The 21,165-nt window shown below is 45.6% G+C and overlaps 1 protein-coding gene across 8 annotated transcripts in view; it reads left to right on the plus strand.

The window, feature by feature from the left end:
* Nucleotides 1-20,935, plus strand: part of ADGRB1 (adhesion G protein-coupled receptor B1) — a 390,585-nt gene extending 369,650 nt beyond the window's left edge. For 4 of the 8 annotated variants that reach the window (XM_083621823.1, XM_083621822.1, XM_083621821.1 and 1 more), the window contains 5 exons: nt 4,674-5,392; nt 7,416-7,451; nt 10,381-10,485; nt 12,165-12,218; nt 19,396-20,935. In XM_083621823.1, coding sequence (XP_083477949.1) covers nt 4,674-5,392; nt 7,416-7,451; nt 10,381-10,485; nt 12,165-12,218; nt 19,396-19,593 — 1,112 coding nt within the window. In that variant the 3' untranslated portion in view covers nt 19,594-20,935. The remainder of the gene's footprint in view (nt 1-4,673; nt 5,393-7,415; nt 7,452-10,380; nt 10,486-12,164; nt 12,219-19,395) is intronic. The other 4 variants (XM_083621827.1, XM_083621826.1, XM_083621828.1 and 1 more) reach the window with 1 other exon arrangement.
* The last annotated feature ends 230 nt before the right edge of the window (nt 20,936-21,165 follow it).

Raw genomic sequence — 21,165 nt, forward strand, 5'->3', positions numbered from 1 at the left:
CTCCAACCTCTTCCCACCTCCCACCCCTCACCCTGCTTAAATAGACCCAGCGCTGCATCCATTGCAACTGAGAACTCTGTCCAGAATGCCCTGTGCTGCCTCAACCCCCCCTTAAATGCTCTGCTCTCCTCCTGCATCCCTGAATCACCAGGGGAAGGGGTTAAATAAAACCCAAAAAACACCTTTGACACTTCTTGGGATTTCCTTAAAGATCCTGGACAAACCCAGCTGCCTTTGACCCTGCGTAGAATTCCAATCTTCCAAACCAGGATCTCTTCTTAAGGCTGATAATTAATTGCTGTCTGCACCTCTATGATCATTTCTGTATTTTCCTTCTTGGATTTGTTTTCCCCCCTTCCTTTCCAGGCTTCTCTTTTTTTGTCTGTTTATATCATGCTCTTTCTTGTAGCCGAATCTTTTTTGCCAACAGGTGTGCTCTTACCTGATGCGGAGGAGATGGAGGCAGTCCCATCTCCCGGGTGAGAGGACACATTTGCACCAGTTTCCTGACTCCATACAGTATAAATTTATGGGCACGCACAAAACACTAGGCAACATTAAAATGCAACGTGTGGAGCTATTCCTCTCATTGTTTCATCAGTCTCTGCCTTCCATTCATCCATTTCCATGCACAAACTTTATTGATCCTTCCCCATCCTGTCTATCTGCCCATCCCCTCATCTCACTTTCCCTTTCTATTTGTTGTCTGGCTTCTTATCAAGATAATAATAATAATTTATTATTTATACCCTGCCCATCTGGCTGGGTTTCCCCAGCCACTCTGGGTGGCTTCCAACAAAATATTAAAATGCAATAGTCTATTAAACATTAAAAGCTTCCCTAAACAGGGCTGCCTTCAGATGTCTTCTAAAAGTCTGGTAGTTGTTTTTCTCTTTGAAATCTGAAGGGAGGGTGTTCCACAGCGTGGGCACCACCACCGAGAAGGCCCTCTGCCTGGTTCCCTGTAGCTTTGCTTCTCGCAGCGAGGAAACCGCCAGAAGGCCCTCGGCGCTGGACCTCAGTGTCCGGGCAGAACGATGGGGGAGGAGATGCTCCTTCAGATATACTGGACCGAGGCCGTTTAGGGCTTTAAAGGTCAGCACCAATACTTTGAATTGTGCTTGGAAAACTACTGGGAGCCAATGTAGGTCTTTCAAGACCGGTGTTATGTGGTCTCGTCAGCCGCTCCCAGTCACCAGTCTAGCTGCCGCATTCTGGATTAGTTGTGGTTTCTGGGTCACCTTCAAAGGTAGCCCCATGTAGAGAGCATTGCAGTAGTCCAAGCTTCCCTGCTGGGATTTGAAACTAGAGGTGGAAGAGGAAATCATCTTAGTTGGATTTATATATGGATTTGGGAGATTTGCCCTGAATAAGGTCCCCGCTCCCACTTCAGGCTGCGTCTTGCAGTGAGTCCTTGCCTAGCTCTGTGGCTGCAGAGACCAATACAGGAGAGACATATATGCATGATATATATAAAAGAGCCATGCTCTTAGGAAACCTACTGGGAGCCAATGTAGGTCTTTCAAGACTGGTGTTGTGTGGTCTCGGCGGCCGCTCCCAGTCACCAGTCTAGCTGCCGCATTCTGGATTAATTGCAGTTTCCGGGTCACCTTCAAAGGTAGCCCCACGTAGAGCGCATTGCAGTAGTCCAAGCGGGAGATAACTAGAGCATGCACCACTCTGGCAAGACAGTCCACGGGCAGGGAGGGTCTCAGCCTGCGTACCAGGTGGAGCTGTTTACCAGCTGCCCTGGAAGCAGAATTGACCTGTGCCTCCATGGACAGCTGTGAGTCCAAAATGGCACACCTGGTCCTTCAGGGGCACAGTTACCCCATTCAGGACCAGGGAGGCTGTGCTTCTGGTGGAGCGCCAACCCCAGATTCACTCCATGGCACATCAGACTCTTGCCATCCTCACCCTGCCAGCTTGTGTTGCAAATGAGTATATTTGCTGGAGAGCAGAGTCTGTGCCCATCGACAAGAGCCAGCTTGCTGGAGAGTGAGCTGCAGCCCATCGCTCCTGTTTTAAACAGGGACTATTTATTGCCTTCTCTTTTCAGCTTCAAGGTTTCAAAAGGGAGTGTGAGCTCCCACAAATTATCCCAGTGCCAACATGCCCGTAGGCAGATTCTCATATTGCTTTTCCTTTTGGCATCTCCATATGACGCCCTTCGATCAAACATGACGCTTCCCTCTCTGCTGACGTCTTCTCACCTCTCCCTCTTCCTGGCTTCTTTTCCCTCCCTGTCTTCATTTATTTCCTCTCTCTGTGTGTCTCTTTTTATCCTTCTGATCTCTCTCAGCGCCGACAATCTTAACCTTAACAAAACCAAAGGCATCCAACAAACAGAAGGATGGCCCTTGCTCCATTTTACACCCCTATCTCTCCAGAGCAACTGTTCTATAATATTTTAAACAAGCAGCGGATGTTTTCTAAGCACTGCAGAGATGTTAAAAGATTAGGCAGGCCCTCACAACCTAAGAGACATGGCACAAAAGGAAAGGTAAACGTGGAGGGAAGAGGAAAGCAAGCACTGTGACACACACACAAATGCATATCCTGGGAAGCATCCCTTGAGTTGTCTAAATGCATGAGTGATACTTGGAAAAACAGCTAAATGTCTCCATCTTTCCTTGCAAGACGTCTACTGTTTCATAGAAAACTCCAGAGAGTTCAGTCATCCCCACATGATCTTCAACTAAGATCCGAGATCTGGGAAATTCATTTCCATGTCCATTAGATATCATAATTCCTCCCCCAGTTGCCACGTTTGAGTACCACAGTTCTCTTACCCAATTGGTTTTGCCGCAGCCCAGGATGTCCAGATGTCTTAAACCAACCAGCCTTCCCCAAGCTGGTGCCCACATTTAGAATCAGAGTTGTAGTCCATATCATCTAACGGGTGCCAGGCAAGGAAGCCCGTCTCACAAAGGCTTGGGTCATTGTTTCTGCTGGCTTGCCCTTGAATTTTGCTGGCTTAGCAAGCTCAAGGCACCGTAACAGACCAATTAAATCCCAACAACCTGCTGTTGTGTTTTACAAGACAACACAACCACCCAGCAACAACAAAACACCCAGCCCTTAGTCGGGAATTGTTTGAATGAAGCCCCCAAGCCCATATTTGTTGGTCTTTTATTTTCCCCTGTTCTTCAGGGAGGAATAGGTAAAGCAGCTGTTCTGCTGATGTGCTGGGTAAGTGTTTGGTTCCATGACTCTGGGGTGTATCATAGAAGCCAACCATGACTTCTTAACCCTCTTTTCCTTGCAGTTGAGAGTTGGCTGAGCAATAGCAATATATCGTTTACTTATATCTGTGATGCATATGTGTGTTTGCATGTGATGTTCTCCATCTCCTTCAGAATTTGGCTCTTTTCTTATAAGCACTGAAGCTGCTCTTTTGGTCTGAAAGCATCCCGGGGATATTCTGTATCTAATCTCTCAAATAGGGAAGGGACAAAAATACACTTTATTATTTACTTTATGTATACATTACTTGATTGTTTTTTAAAAAAGAAAAATCAAAGCAGTTACAATAAGAATAAAACAATAAAATTTTCAGTAAAAACAGTCAATAACAACAATCTTAAGCATTCAGGGGGGAAAATAAAATCAGCAATAAACTCAAAGGAGTTTAAAACAGACATCAGCATTTTGGATATCTGGGTAGACATGTCTAAACAAAATTGAGTTTAGCAGGCTCCAAAAAGAAATCATTAGGCAGGGAGGTCCAAAGTGTAGATGCTGCAACACTAAAAGTTTGAGTTCTTACAAATGCAGAATGAGCTTTATTTGGCACCTGTAAGAATGCTAGTTCTGCAGACTGAAGCCATCAATCAAGCATAATTGGGGAAAGGTGATCTCATGGGTAAACTGATCCCAAGTTGTTAAGGGCTTTATATGCTAGCAGTAACATGCTGACCTTGGCCGAGGAGCAAACTGGGAACCGGGGCCAAGGAGTCTAAGCAAAGGTGTCTTGTCTGTGTGGCACCAAGGTCAAGGATAAAATCAATAAAACGTTTTAAACCAATATGGGTAACTAGGTTATATGCCCTTACCAGCAGAAATACAATGTTTGCATCATGAATCAAACACAGTGAATTAAATACGGGATCTCTAGAGGACATATAAATCATATTTATTTATTTACTGACATGTATAATCCAGTCTGAGAAGCTTGTGGATTAATTTTAAACATAACCAGGCAAATTAGAAACAGGCCATTTATTTCTTCATCCATTGTCTTCACATAATGAATGAATGGGAGACAAAAAAATCATTCAGTAGCTGTTGAAAGCGGAGCCACTAAATCTAGAACAAGAATGAAACAAGAGTGAAACTCTAATTCCCCTTTAAAATGTCTTGCAGGGGGGCGGTTATTGACTTGTTTTTGTTCCTATTTTGGTTATGTATGTTGTGTTTTTACATTGAGATTTTATGTTGTAACTGCCCTGAGACCTGCGAGTATAGGGCGGTATACTAATTTAATAAATAATGATGATGATGATGATGATGATGATGATAAAATAAAAAATCCCTTCAGGAGCCTCTGTTCTGGAGATGGGTTGGGACATCCGTTGGTGGTGTGGTGATGGTGACAGTCATTTTTGTTGTGTAGCAAGGCGCGTCCAGTTCCATTGGTTACTGATGCTTTGCCTCTTTCGCCGACCCATTAGTGCTAAACAAAGACATCAGCACTTGCCGCACCATGACCATCACAGGGACTCTGAAACGCCCGTCCCTGCAGGATGAGGAGAAGCTGAAGCTGAACCACCAGAAGGGATCGTCCAACTTCAACAGTCTTCCAGCCAACGTCTCCAAGATGCACCTCCAAGGCTCCCCGCACTACCTGGGCGCCATCAACCTCAACGACTTCAGCAATCACACCCTCACTCTGAAGAAGGACAAGAGCCAGCCTCCCAAGTCCATCTACATCTGTGATGGGGACATCTTCAAGAAGCTGGACTCAGAGCTCTCTCGGGCGCAGGACCAAGCCATAGACACCAGCTACGTCATCCTGCCCTCCAACACCGCCACCTTGAGGCCGAAGCCTCCGCCGCCTCCACCGCCCCCCAAAGACGATACGAAATACAGCATCAACATTGACCAGATGCCCCAGACGAGGCTCATCCACCTCAGTATGGCCACTGACCCAGGTTTCGTTGTCAAGAGCCCTCCAAGGGAGCCTGTGGTCATGGGCTGTGGGGAAGCTCAGGCTTTGCCAATGTTGCAGCAGCAGCAGCAGCAGCAGCAACACCAGCTGTCACCTCCGATGGTTAACAAGTCTGGTGACTCACAGATGCCAAACAGCTTGTGTGACACAGGCGAGTCTGGCAACTCTGGCTTGGTGTCCAAGAGTGAGACGGTTTCCACCCTTTCCATGAGCTCCCTTGAGGTATGTGGCTGGGTGGTAGCAATGTGATATTGCACACATTTTGCATGGAGAACATTGCAGGTTCCTTGGCATCTCCGGTTGAAAAGGACCTCAGGTCCCTTGGCTGAAGAAGACCAACCTGTCCCCAAGGCCTTGAAAAAGAACCAGTCGTATGATACAATAAGTGGCTAAATTGACTGGCCGGAGTAAGGTTGGGGGGAGATAACAGAGGTATATTGTCACTGAAAGTCTGCTCAATATTGATCCAGAGTAGATTCCAGTGTATAGTTAGCAGCGTAAAAGCTTACACATGTTGCAGGGTTTTCCAAAAATAGACCAGAGGCATTTCATTCAGCAGAGCTTTACTACATAATGGTCACAAATCCAATACATTCAGGATTGGCACTGCCCATAAGAAATCCAGTTGCAGCAGACGTAACTTAACAATAACTTATAACTGGAGAGACCTGTCAGGAGTAAGCATGGACCAATGGTACCAAATAGTATGGGAAACAGCCTTACTAGAAAAATTAACCAATAAACTGAAACTGACACGGGGACAAATAGAAGACGCCTTCACTCCGGTGTGGCTCCCCTTTATCACATACACAGCCCAACAAGACAACGACAATAATCCACCAACAGCATACAAATCAATATGGCTAACCTGATCCAAAACACCCACCCACCCCACTCACACATGAAAACAAAGACCACCACAGCCAACCACAAATGAACAACCACACCCTAGGCCAACCCCAACCTCTCTCACCACCAAAGGAACACAAGTGAACAGCAAAGAACCTGCACAAGCGACACTGACACCAAACCCCCACATATATTAAGTAAAATAGAAACATTGCCGCCCGACCCCACCCCCACCCATCTCCCCCCCCCTCCACCTCTTTCCCCCTTTTCTTTCTAATGTCTCAACAAATGAAACTGATCTGTAAAAAATGTTACTTGGGAAAAAGAGAGAGAGAGAGACTGTGCATACTTTTGTAAACCAAGAAAATCTTTAATAAAAAGACATTATTAAAAAAACACAATAACTTATAATAAGTCTAAAACTTAACGCTATATACAGAACACCACACCAGTTGGAAAAGAGATAGAAAGAGAGAGAGAAAGTGAAACCCAGGCTCCTTCTGGCCTCACTATTATAGTCAACGTGACCTTGACAGAAGAGGTAACAGGACCAGTTTAAGCCAGCTGTATTCGGCTTCTCTGAAGGAATAACCCAAACATCATGAAGTTTCTGCTTGTTCCTTTCACACAGAGAAGCTTCCCGAACCTTCTTGAACTAAGTAGATAGGAAAGATCTCTACACATCTCTACACAATACTTTCTGCACTAAGAAATGCAAACTGGCCTATATAAAACTAATCAGAGAGAGGGATGGTTTTCATAAAACGGGTTAAAAGCTGTTCCAACTTTCTAAACAATTGAGTAGGATTATCTATACTAAAATGTTTTTTAAAGCATACAGCCTGCCTGATATCCAAAGGCAGGGACTTCGCAAGTGTAGTTCTGCCACACTAAATCATTGATTTCTTAAAAATGTGAAATTCACATTATGTAGCCCCTGTAACTGTGCCAGATCGAAGAGGTTGATATGGGGTAAGGTGATCTCTTCAGTAAAGTGGTCCAGGTCCCAGATTGTTAACTGATCCCAAATTATTAGTGATGGGATCGTGTCCTCCACTGCTCCTCTGAGCAGCAGGCTAGTGTGGCAGAGCACACATACAGCTCTGTTTTTTTCAGCAGAGGAGAATGGCTAGGGGCTTCATCCAGCACCTGAGGCAGTTGCCTCACTTTGCCAAATGGTAGGACCACCCCTGGACCACCCCTGGACTCCGCACGGCTGCCACGATTGTGGCCATGGCTGCAAATTGTGTACACAAATCGCCTGTTTGCATGGTGTTTTCTCCAGGAGAAATATCGCCAAAAAAAAAAAAAATTGGTGGCAAGAAAAAAAATGACGTCAATTTCATTGGGGTGGTATCACCCTACTGCTAATCTGTCTTTCTCTTTCAATCCCCAGAGACGGAAATCCCGGTATGCAGAGCTAGATTTTGAGGTGAGTATTTCCCTATTTATATAATGGACAGGTCAGGATGAGAGTGAATCTTATCATCCCCATTGAATTTAGTTTCATATACAGTGGTACCTCTGGTTGCGAACAGGATTCATCCTGGAGCCCCGTTTGCAAACTGAACAGAATGCGACCTGTGTCTGTGCGTCTCCACATGCGTGGCTTGCAATTCGCGGCTCCTGCACATTCGCGTGACATCGTTTTGCACGTCTGCGCATGCGCGAGAAGCGAAACCTGGAAGTAACCCTTTCCGGTACTTCCGGGTCGCCACGGGACGCAACCTGAAAAGACGTAACCTGCAGCGTTCGCAACCCGAGGTATGACTGTATACCAAATTGATTGTCCTAACACCAAAAATGTCTGGAGTCATTGCCTGAGTCCCGAGAACCCATGAATCAGTTTGTGTCATATTCAGGGCTATTTTTTTCAGCCAGAACTCCCTGGAACTCAGTTCCAGCACCTCTCAGGTGGGCGCCATTGCCATTATAAGAGAATGAGGGAGGCATTCATAGTGAGTTCTGGCACCTCTTTTTTCTAGGAAAAAAAGCACTGCATATTCCCCATAACAAGGGGTAATTTTCTCCACTGGGATGTACAGCGATCCATGGGCACTGCACAGAGAATTTCTGGTAGCCAGGCACTGAAGCAAATGTCCAGCAACTGTAGCCCAGCGTGTTGCATAGGGCACCTCTCTGAGTAAAAAGGTAAAAGTGAAGGGACCCCTGACCATTAGGTCCAGTCGTGGCCGACTCTGGGGTTGCAGCGCTCATCTTGCTTTCTTGGCCGAGGGAGCCGGCGTACAGCTTCCAGGTCATGTGGCCAGCATGACTAAGCTGCTTCTGGCGAACCAGAGCAGTGCAAGGAAACTCCGTTTACCTTCCCCCCGGAGCGGTACCTATTTATCTATGTGCACTTTGATGTGCTTTCGAACTGCTAGGTTGGCAGGAGCAGGGACTGAGCAACGGGAGCTCACTCCGTTGCGGGGATTTGAACCGCCGACCTTCTGATCGGCAAGTCCTAGGCTCTGTGGTTTAACCCACAGTGCCACCAGCGTCCTCTCTGAGTAGCACCTCTCTGAGTAGGCATAGCATAAACTGAAAGAATGAAGTGGTTTGCTTTGGATGAAAAATCCTATATACGAACAGCAACCTCATTCTCCTTATGTAACCCAAACTGGGCCATCCGCTCTCATGAGGATGGTATTAAGAGGCTTGGGGAACCCCAAGGTTTGCAAAAGTACAAAAAGGGGTGAACCCACCAAATGGAAACCCCCTGCAAACGGACATCCCGCGTTCTGAGAGCAATGATCATTCTCAGTACTCATTGGGCCATTGGGGGGGGGGTTCAGTCCTGCATTTTTACTTTGCAGGGGAGAAATTCAATCCAGTTCACATTTAAAGGCAACCCTACCTAATTCGCAGTTTCCAAAACAATTTGCACTTCTCTGAATATGCAGTGGAGTTCCAGTGTGTTCAGAAATCTGCTCCATTTCCTAGTGGGGAGGAGTTGCAGCGGACCCGCATCACCCAGAGGTTACCAGCCCCATTTAAACTTAGGCACAAGCCGGAGAGCTTCCTCTTGGCTCGCATCCTCAATCTCCCTCCCACCTTCCCTATTTTCAAGTTTCGACATTGGCCTTGCTAGGGACCTCGGTTGGTCACCGTTGAGGGTCCTGATAGGAATTTTTCCACTTGGCAAATTGGCATGGGCCATTTGGTTTTCGGCTACCTCGTAGTAATCGTCACAACTTTGTTAGGTTTGGCAGTTAGGCATTGGTTGATCTTATGATGGAGGAGGGGAGGTGTGGCCATCACCTGCCCCTCCAAGCTTAAGGGTATTCTGTTAAAGAAATCCGGGGGTGTGGATCTTGTCCAAAGCCCGAGGTGGTGCTAGGCCCATGCCACGACCCCGTTGGGAACCCAGGGGGAGCTCGAGTTGGTTTGCATTGACCGGGCTCCCCCTACCAGTGGTTGACCCTTACAGGACTCCCTGCGTGACAGGCAGGAGTCAGATATATTTGGGTCAGTTCCAATGCCTAAGCCAATACCGCTCACATTCTGTAACCAATAAAGTTGTGGCCTAAATTTGCCCAATATCCATTAACTGAATATCTGTGTCCTTGTGTCTTATTCATCAACAAGGGGGTCTCGGGGTCTCGACATGCAAATGCCCACGCTAGGATCTAATATGCATCAAAGTCCATGCATTGGAGAAAATAGCATACAGAAATGCATTGCACTCCTCCAGGTGCCACATAATCCTCATTCCACACGTGTAAGAAATCAATCTTTTACTATGGTAGAACACACACTTTGGAACTCCCTGCCTATTGACACCGGGCAAACGCCTTTGCTGTTCTCTTTGTGGTGCTTGCTTAAAATGTTTTTGTTTGGCGACCCTATCCACAAATGTAGCAGGCCGGCATGTGTATTAATCCTTTTGCTTTCTGCTGAGTTTAGTTATCTTTTTTTATTTCTTTAAAAGCTCATTTAATTATGTTACAAATGTTTTAGATACCTCTTTTTAACCTTTTTATTGATCATCTTAACATGTTTTTAAAAAACTGTAAACCGCTTAGAAGTTTTATAATAACCAAGCAGTTTATAAGTGTAAATCAGTAAATTTATATTAGGGAAAACTGCACCCAAAAATAACTATATTAAGAAAGACTTGCACTAAAACACTGAATAATTTTCATCATATATATATATATATATATATATATATATATATATATATATAATGAAGTGATATAATGAAGTGATATGGAAATGTGGAGAAATGAGGACTAGAACAATGAGAAACTGGGACAGATTCACCCATTCCTAATTAGGTTTAATTGATCTCACAATTCCTGCCTGAGGCTTTGATGGACTTGGGATATCCTGACCTGTTTCTCTCTCATCCATTGCAGAAAATCATGCACACAAGGAAACGTCACCAAGACATGTTCCAGGACTTGAACCGAAAGCTGCAGCATGCAGAGAAAGAGAAGGAGTCCCCAACAGCAGACAGCAAGGTGAGTTCTGGCCCAGTTTCCTGAAAACTCCATCCTCGGGGACCTAGTTTATTTGGGGGCCTGCAAACAAAGGATCTGGGAAATTCCAAAAACCATAATTTTGCACCTGTGGGCAAAACCCCTCTGCCTTTTATTCTCCCCCACCCATGTGAGGATATTTGCAGTTTGAAAATCTGTTTCTGATAAGTCTTCATTTGACTGGAGAAAGGCTTAAATGACTTCAGTTTTTCCTCTGACTCCCTGCTCCTGTGTCTTCGAGATATAGGGCTGCCATACACCCTGGTTTTCCTGGACATGTCCAGGAATCGCTGGCCAAAATGGTGTCCAGGCGGATTTTTGCCAAATGATGGATGATCCCCAGCCCATAAATTTTCCCCATAAACTGTTCAGCTGGAAGTTCTTTCTGGAGAAACTTCAGTCTGTCCTTCGTCAAAAGCTGCATTCTACTGTCCCAATGCTATCGACCTTGGATGACGACATCATTCCTAAATCTCAGGCTCTGCCCACCTGTTAAACCTCAAGGGGGGGGCAGAAATAATGATCTGGCCCCCAAGCAGAGTGCCTGGCCTACAGCACTTACTGTGCTTTAGTAGACTACACAGATGCAGGACTAAGCTCAAGAGTAACACTATCTCATACTTTGTGCTACACCTGTGCAAAATAATAATAACTTTCCATGACTGAGCTAAGCAGCAGGGGAGATTTGAGCAGGTTCTGCATGAAGAATCACTTCTTGCAGATACATCCTGGTTTTTTACCCATGATCATCTTCCTTTATTCTGGATTAATTAAGGCAGGATGAATCAGAAGTCAATACCAGCTTCTAGTTCAACAAAAAACATTTCTTTTTTCACCAGGCCTTTGGCTTTGAATTATCTACAGCATTTTTGTTTTCATGAATGGGATGTTTTAATGTAGGTTTTTTTAAAAAACAAACAAACCCCAAATTGTCTTAGGTTGTTTTTAAAGCTGGTTTTAATGCATGTATGTGTTTGCTTGCTTAAAATATTGTGAGTCACTTTGAGTTGCCGTGGCAAAAAAAGTAAGTAATAAATTTAATAAATAAAATAACTAGGGTATAATCTCAAGAATGATTCTCCCCATGCTGCCTTTAGAAATTAATAAGAACCATAGTGCAGTGACAGAACACCTCTTCTGTGGGCAGAATGACCCTGGTTCAGTCTCTGGCACACAAGCACAGAATCATAGAATTGTAGAGTTGGAAAGGACCCCAAGGGTCATCTAATTCAACCCTTGCAATGCATGAATATCCAGGTATACCTGGAGGTGTAGCATCTCCAGCAATAGCATCTCCAGGTGTAACTGGGAGAGACCATTGTCTGAAATCCTGGAGAGCTTCTGCCAGTCAGAGTACACAATAGGAGCTTGATGGACCCAAAGGTCTGACTCAGTAGAAGGCAGCTTTCTGTGTTCCTATGGAGGCGCGTAATGCAACACTGCTTGCCAGGATTTTATGGTTCCTTTTGCAGCTTCCTCTCCAGTTCTGCATGTTTCCTTTTCCCCACCAAGCACTATGTTTTTAAAGGGGAAATGCTCTGGAATGGTTATTTCACTGCTCTCCTGGGCGCAGAAGGCGCACCCTTGTTCCTTGGTGTGCGCCAGTTCAATTATGCTGATCAAAGAGGACGGAAACACCCTGTTCTCTCTTGTGCATTCAGGCTATAAAACGATGGAGTGTTTCTTCGGGCGGAAGTGATAAAACTAACGCTAGCGTAAGTCTTACTTGCCTGCATTTCCTTAATGAACCTCATAGAGACATCCTCCCTCCAATCGTCGCCGCGGCGCATGTCTTCAAATGCATTCTCCTATCCTTAAGTAAGCATCCGGTCCTCTCAGTCACGGGCCAAGCACCCCTCGAATGCTCCCTTGATCCTTCCGCTCCCGACATCGCACAGAAAAGAGAATTCATGCAACTCTCCCAATCCATTCCTCCCTGACATTGTTAGAGCCTTGACTGCATCCCTCCCAAACCATACCTACTTGGCAACCACCTTCTCTTGCCTTGCCAATGTCCAAAGATGTCCACTTCGCCCATCTCAGAAGCATGTTTTATGGTTGCGGAGCTTTTCCATCACCTTGGTTCCATGGCTACCCCAGTGACTGTCCTGATGCCTGTCAGGACAGACATCGCCATTGAGAAGAAGAAAACCTCCCTTCTTCACACAACACATCGAGTCGCAGAATGGCAAAGCTGGAACAGACTCCAACGGTTTTCTAGTCCAATCCTCGGTCATGCAGTAATCGTGGCCACTGTCTGGAAATTCACAAACATAAGACAAGAGTTAGTGAAAGGTCTTCAAGTTTGATGTCTTCCAAAGAGAACTAGATTATTACTATTATTATTAAGTTTTATTTATACCCCGCCCTCCCCAGCCAAGACCAGGCTCAGGGTGGCTAACACCAGTATAAAAACAATTGATTGAAATACAACTTAAAAACAAGATTAAAATACAACATTAAAATGCAGCCTCATTTCAGTAGGAACTCAGATCAAAAACCTTTTTGGGGATGAAAATGTCAAGTCTTCACCAAGGCCAACTATCCAGACTGGTCCTACGTGGGCCAGAAAAAAGCCAGGGAAGTCCCCAAATAGGAGTTCCATCACAGAAGGAGAAAGGAAAAAGGAAAGAGGGAGGGGATCAATTTGATTCCAAGCCAAAGGCCAGGCGGAACAACTCTGTCTTACAGGCCCTGCGGAAAGAGATCAGATCCTGCGGGGCCCTGGTCTCATGAGACAGCATTCCACCAGGCCGGAGCCAGTGTTGAAAAGGCCCTGACTCTGGTTGAGGCTAATCTGACTTCCTAAGGGCCTGGGACCTCTAGGGTGTTGCTATTTAGGGACCTTAAGGTCCTCCGCGGGGCATACTGGGAGAGGTGGTCCTGTAGGTACAAGGGTCCTAGGCAGTGAAGATAGAAAAATATTTGGAGAAGGATGGGGGCACGAACATTTATTTCATTAGAGGTTTCCTAGTGCTATTTTTCACCCTAGCTTTTCAGCTCAGAAGACCCCCCCAGAGCAGCTGCTTTGAACAATAAAAAAAATGTAACACAGTCCCTTGACGCAAAAGGAAAGAAGGAGGAGGAGGGTGGAGGAAGGGAAGCGTTCTTGCTCAGAGGCAGTATTGCCACTGAATGCCAGCAGCTGGTGAGCAGTAACCAAACAATTAAACCCCTTTGTTGCTAACAATTATCAGTAATATCCAAGGTAACACAATGACCAAGTACAACAATGCGATGTCAATATAAACCCTTTATATAATCTATGCAGAACATTAAACAGTATGAAATATATGAAATGTGCACTCTCTGCGAACCCAAATAAATCTCTGAAAGTCACAAAATATGCACTCTTGATGGATTCCCTTGAAAACACAGAACCATACGACTTATGTTTATTTGGTTCTATGTTTTCAAGAGAATCCATCAAGAGTGCATATTTTGTGACTTTTCAAAGATAAGCTGCTGGTGAGCAGCAGAAGGATGGATCTCTTGATGTGCCCTTATTGTGGATTTTCATGGACCACTGTTTGAGGCAGAGTGCTGGGCTTGAGAGACTAGGCTTTGCAGAAGGAAGATTTCACTGAGCATCCCTTTGAGGCTCAAAATATCTCTCACACGCTTCCTTAAGCACTTTGCTGAAGTTCTTTAGATCAGCCCTTCCCCTCCTGTGAACCAAGACTTGGGGAATATGAGCTGGAAGTGGCTTTGCTAACAATAAGCAGGAGACCCTCCTGCAGAACTCACCCAGTCAGTAGAACGTCTTGCTTCTGAAGTCACATCACTGAGTGATGGAAGGGAGGTTCTCCTGCTCAGACTGGGTGATGCTTGAAGCCATCTGAGCTCAGCCTCTAACTATGCACTGTGGAGAGGAGGAAGGAATCTTTTGTTCATGTACCACCCGGTATTTCCTTTGAAGGTGATAAAAGGAATATTCTCCCAATCTCTTTTGGGGAGGAGGGTGGTGGCTTTGATCCACAGCCTTGAGGAGGGACCGAATTCAGAACTGTTTCCAGTTCAGTGCAGCTGTCAATCTCCTGCTTTGAGCTGAAGCCTTTCATGGGCAAACCTGATGCCCAGAATTTATGCAGAGAAAGAGGTCTGCAAATGTGGCATTCATTTATTTCCTCAACACATTGCAGGGGAGGGAGGTTAAAATCCCTGGGGCTGTATTTTGTTTTTACTTTCTTTTAAAAAAAAAAAATGAATGGCTTAATTCAAATATTTAACATGTACAACATGGGCAATACTGGAAAACTATCAGTGCGTTTTAAAGGTGTGCTTTTTTTTTGTACCACTTTGCATTTAAGCAAGACCTATTTCAATTTAAGCAAGACCTATTTCAATGTAATATAACTAATACAATCCATAAATACATAAAGACTATCTTTATAATAAAAGTCTATCTTTATAATAAAATAGGCTACAGCCCATCTAGTAAGAACAAATATTAAGTGATTGGAGGACAAATGGATAGAAAAAGGAAGCACAAAAAGATTTTTGTGCCATTCATCGCTTATTTTGAACACCTTCTTAAGATAATCATCTCAGTCTAGTTATATAGACCCACATTATGTACTGGAAGCACTTATTTTTTACATTTAAACTGCAACTCATTCTGTTGAATGTGTGTTTTCCAAGCCTTTGCGTGGCAAGTCCCCTCCCCCCTGTGAAATGAAGACACTGGACACATTATTTAAGGTTAATGGGCATAAAAGGCCACAACTTTATAGATTGCAGAATTGAAAGGTATTGGCCTTAGGCATTGGCTCCTATCGACTACCTGGCATGGAGACCGGGAAGGGTTATCCACAAGCCGTGGGAGTCCTGTTGAAGTACGCCAACTAGGATCCCACGGGTGTCACCGCTCGGGGGCGTGCCGGAGGCCCTTACCTCCCTAGGTTTCGGACAAGGCAACGCCCCCCGGAGTCCTCTACCGGACTACCCTTTTCCTTGCGGGAAGGTGATGGCGCTTCCTTCCCCCCATTCATTTGCATAACAATTAACCCTTGCCAATGCCTAACCGTCAATACCACAGAAGTTGTGACGTTTGCTACGAGGTAGGCGAAAAAACCAAAAGGCTAGAAGTGCGCCAAATTGGAAAAATTACTACCAGGCCCCTTGCGGCGACCAACCGGAGTCCATAGCAAGGTCATAGCTAGCTAAGCCTAAAGGGTGGGTGGGATGGGAAAACCGCTCAGCTGGAAAGGGGAAAGAGGGCGGTCCCCAGGCATGCCTGGCCTTAAATAGGCTAGGCCCCGCCTCCCCAGCCCGCCGATTGGCGGGCAGGGTCAAAGGCACGCCCGGGGATTCCCTGTTCTCGCGGGGGCAGAAGGCCAGCCCCCGCGTGTGGGGGAGGGGGTAGCCCGCAACCCCCTCTCCTCCCAAGCTCGGAAATGGCTTTCTTGTAGAAACCATTCCCACTACTCACACTGAACAACGGAAGACACCATATGTTGGGTAAATTGTGGCCCAAAGCATATATACGTACATATGTAAAAAGCTAAAGGTACCATTGACTGTTAGGTCCAGTTGCGGATGACTCTGGGGTTGCACGCTCATCTTGCTCTATAGGCCGAGGGAGCCAGCATTTGTCCACAGACAGCTTCCGGGTTGTGTGGCCAGCAGGACTAAGCCGCTTCTGGCAAACCAGAGCAGAGCACGGAAACGCCGTTTACCTTCCTGCCGAAGCGGTACCTATTTATCTGCTTGCAGTTTGATGTGCTTTTGAAGTGCTAGGTTAGCAGGAGCAGGGACAGAGCAACGGGAGCTCACCCCGTCACGGGGATTCGAACCCCTGACCTTCTGATCGGCAAGTCCTGGGCTCTGTGGTTTAACCCACAGCACCACCCGCATCCTTCTGATACAGGTACTGATTGATAATTAATCTCCACTTAAAAGCCTTGTTGAAAAAAAAGGAATGGCAGGCTCTGGGCATCTGGGAACACCTCAGGACCAAAAAACGGATAGAGATGAAACAAAAGGGCGCAACCTTCATGACCACTTCATGTTATAGAGTTGATGTAAGAAAGGTGGAGAACTTTTTAAGTACCAAGGCCCACATTAGAAACATGTAAAAACTGCAAGGTCACAACTTAAATGTTTGTGTGTGTGTTCCATGCAATTAGCAATATGTACAGTGGTACAGTTCAAAAGCACATCAAAGTGCAAGTAGATAAATAGGTACCGTTCCAGTGGGAAGGTAAATGATGTTTCCATGCGCTGCTCTGGTTCGCCAGAAGCGGCTTAGTCATGCTGGCCACATGGCCCGGAAGCTGTACGCAGGAGCAGGGACGAAGCAACGGGAGCTTACCCCGTCACGGGATTCGAACCGCCAACCTTCTGATCAGCAAGTCCTAGGCTCTGTGGTTTAACCCACAGTGCCACCCGCGTCCCTTATTAAACATAAATTAGGACAAAGAAACATGTCGTCTCTCCTTGCCATCTTCTCAGAGAGAGCGCCAAGAACAACAGCTATACAGAGCGGAATTTCTGCTTACGCCAGCAATCTGTGCTGGAATGTAAACAGACATGTGACACACAATGATCCCATGTCTGCAGCAAAAGGTGGAATGGAATCCAAACAGGTACCGCTGTATTACCAGGGGCTGCAGACCCTGCTCATGTTGCTCACCAACCCTGCAGATGCCCCACCCCATGCTAACCCCCCTCCTTTGAATTTCATCCCGACCCCACATTCCCACACAGCTCCTCCAGTGCTCACAGCATGGAGGGATATTCTCTCAAAATAATGGGAAATTCTTACTTCCAAAGACTAGTGGATAAGTTTTGTAACACAAAAGGAGGTTTATTCCCCCCACCCCAGTGAGGTTTCATGAGTTTCCTTCAATTTCTGCTCAGCCATCACATATGTGCACCTTACTTCCATTCCCCCAGTGCTGTGACTGCCTGAATTGAATCCTGCCCTTCTTTTCTCTCTCCAGTAACCCCTAATCTTTCCCATGGCAGATATTTCGCATGAAAAATCCCTTGTAATAATGCTCTTGGTGAGGTTTCTACAGCGTGCTTTATTTAAGAGAATGATGCACCATTTTAAAAGCAAAATATCCCCCTTGGGTTTCGAACATGCTATTTTGGGTAGAGTTATGGAACGATCCTATTGTGCCAACATCTATATAAATCACAGAACACCACTAAGTTTGTCTGGTGCCACCGAGCAAGCAGAAGTTTATCAGGTTTTTAAGAATGCTTCCTGTCAAATTACATGAGCCTTGGCCTTCCACAAGATGGCAGATAATTATAGCTGTGATCCCTTCCAGTTGATCCAGAATGATGAGATTTCCGATGGCATCAGGAACATGAATTGTCTGCCATATTGTGGGATGGGCAGGGCTTGGATACATTGCATGGGGACCCCCATTTCCTACTCCTCCTACAAGCCATTGCAGCTAGTTCCTTAGCGTAACAAGGGAAAGGATGGTGAAATTAAGGACCAAACTAGATGCGATTCCAACTGAGCCATGATTGGAGCTCCCACTTTTTTTAAAAAAATGCAAATAGCAGATGCAGTGGTAGAGCAGGAATAGGGAACATTTTTCAGGCTGAGGGTTACATTCCCTTGTGGGTTGTGGAATTTTTTCTGGGAACTACATACATGTGATTGGCGGAGACAAAGGAAAACTGTATTGCGCAATGGATGTGACTTTTACCTCTATCCCTGTCAGGCTTCAGGGACTCAGCTTCCTCCCCGCCCCCCTTTGGCAGTAGATAAACAGAACAAAATGAAAGGAGACTCTTACCAGTTAGAGATTTTAATAATCACAGTGAGAAAACAAAGAATCCATTCCTAGGAATGAAGGTGCTCCCAAGTTAAAGATTCCACCCAATTTCCCCCTTGTCGCCCACGTCACTACCGCATCTTGCAACCTGATCTCGCAGCCACTGAGCTTTCAGAGCTGCCACCTTATCTGATCTCCTTGACCTTGGACTGATAAGATGGACACATTCCAGAGAGAGTGACTGTTAACTCTCTTTCTTTCCCAGTTCTTCTCCTAGCTGTTCCCCACCCAGTTCTTCCCAACTTCTGCCTTTTGAACTATGTCCCTCTGCAAACCACTGTTCCAAATCTATACTGCCCCACTGCTCCTGGGAAGATTCAGGATCCTGCTCAGGAGCAGGGGGAGGCTTCCATCATTCCTCCTCAGCACAGCCCTCCTCAGCACGATCCCTGACAATACCGCAGGGTGCATTCTAGGTACCCAGAAGTTTCTGCAAACCTCTCCCGCCCACATCTCTTCATCCATCCAGACAAGAAGCATTATCACAGCTCAAGGACACATTTCAGCCAAACCAGAGTACCATAGGGAAGTCCGGAGCAGGGCTGATGAGGGGGTGTGGTCTGGGGAGAGTTTCGGAGTTTTGGGGACTAAACAGGGAGGCGTGGAGGACCAGATTCAAGCACCTGGCTGAAGGGTCTCCATCCCTCTGGTAGGGCATTCATGGCCAAGGCCCAGTGCCAGGGAAGGAGGATTTATCCTTCTCTTATCATGCAATTACCCCAACCCAAATTGCTCCAAATGGACATAGCTTTTTGGTGGGGGGGGGGGCAGAATGAATGCATGCACTGAAGTTGGCACTATAAATGCATATTCTTTAGTAAAGGAGAGGAAAGGGGAAATTACCTTTTCAAATATATTGACTGTCACCTGAGTCTTTTGCAAATACTTGCATTCAAGTAATTAATTCTAAAGGCATCCACCTCCCAATTAATCCAGTGCCATTTTAATCGATCGAAAGCTTTTTTTTTTTTTAATCAATTCAGCCAAAAGAATCGACAAAACCTTTTGGCCTTCCTCTCAATTTAATTTCATGGAAATCTGATCTCTTCTTTTTTCTGTTTTGTTTTTCCCCCCTTCCCCCCTTTTGTTGCAGCAAGAAAAACAGCAGACACCAAACAAGAGACCCTGGGAAGGGATCCGGAAGGTCCACTCCCCGCCGGCGTGGGTTAAAAAGGACATGGAGATGGTGTCACAGTCTCCCTTGGAACTCAAAACTGTTGAGTGGGAAAAGGCGGGCGCCACAATCCCCCTGGTGGGACAGGACATTATCGACCTCCAGACAGAGGTCTGAGGAGGGAAAAAAGCAAGAAGAAAGACTCTTTGGGTGTCCTTTTCCCCCCACCCTGGAAAACAAAACACAAAATACAAACAGATAAAGATTTTTTAAAATAATAATAATAAAAAGAGAACCAATCAAACGGAATTGAAATGGAGCAAGAGAGCAATGTCTGTTGGTTTCTTTTCGAAACCTTTCAGTTAAAAGGAAACATAATATGGAGTAACCTTTGTATTGTTCTCGAGAGACAGAGTTGGGTGGGGAAAACTATTACTTTGTAGAACATAGTAGCAGTAGGTACGGAACGCAATACGGTCTTTCCCAGGTAAGGAAGATGGCCGGGGGTGGGTGGGGGAAGAGAGAAGGCCACGGCGAAGGGAAGGGAATGATGAAATAATAAGGGGAAAGGGTGGATTAGAGGTTGTTGTTTTTTTAAAAAAAATGACATCGGCCTCAGCGGCAAAAGGATTAACGGAGGATCTTTACCAAGAGGATGCCGCTAGGCGTGCTGCCAATGGATGTCTGGAATGGAAACTCAGGAGGAGCTTGACTGAGCATTGGGTACCCACAGTTCCACTGGACACATCCTGTGACCCATTGTCTCTTCTAGAGGTGGAGGGAGAGGAACCTGCCCATCTCCCTTCTGTCTCCCCACAGCCACCAGAACGTCATCGGGAACAGAGATCCCCCTCAACCGGGAAGAGGCCTCCTCATCAGAAAGTTGGGATTTCTCCAGCAGTCCTCTGGGAGCTAGCTCAGAGGATGCCTAATTGGGGCAGGGAAGTTGGATGGAAGAGGGAGTCCTGGTGGTGGCGGTGGACATCTCCTTCCATACTGGATTTTCTGAACTCTCCGTAAAAAACAATAACAATAAAAAGTGTGATGTATGGACAATGAACAGATCTCCACTTAAGACAATTGAGATCCACTCAACTGGTTTCCAGACAAAAAAAAAAGAGAGAAAAGAACCTTGAGTGGGAAGGGGAGGTTTTTTAAAAAACAAAACAAAAAAAGCAAACAAACAATGAACAAACAAGAATGTAGGTCATATGTTGACTGCTAGTAGACCCTAGGCAAGCTCATTGTGGGCCTTTGTACAAAGGTTCATGTGTGGCCTCATTTCCCCCCCTCGTTGCTTTCGAAAGACTGGACAACATCTTTCCTCCTGTCTGCTTTCTCAAGTGGACGGTCCCTGGTTAAGAGACATGGAAAAGTTGAGAACATATGGAGAACATTGCCTTAGGGACTTTGAATCAAACTGGAAAAAAAAAAATTGAGTAAAATCCACTTGGGAAAAAAAATCTATTTTTTTTTCTTCTTTTTCTTTTCTTCAATAAAAAGAGAACTTGAAACCCAAGGAGTTCCATTTCTTTGGCGTGCGTCATTCCGCTCATTTTTCCATGCTTCTGACCCATGCAAATGGGGTGGAGATGTTCTTCCAGCTTTGTCCTGTGAGGGAAAAGTATGGAAGCATCTTAACATGCAGGTCTTCCTCATCTTCAGGATTTGGATTGTCATATTGTGTCGAGGAAATGGCCTGATGCATTTGGCATTTTCCTCTTGACACCATGTTTTTTTTACAAAAAG

The sequence above is a fragment of the Podarcis filfolensis genome (genome assembly GCF_964270895.1).
Source record: "Podarcis filfolensis genome assembly, chromosome: 7".
Classification (NCBI taxonomy): domain Eukaryota; kingdom Metazoa; phylum Chordata; class Lepidosauria; order Squamata; family Lacertidae; genus Podarcis; species Podarcis filfolensis.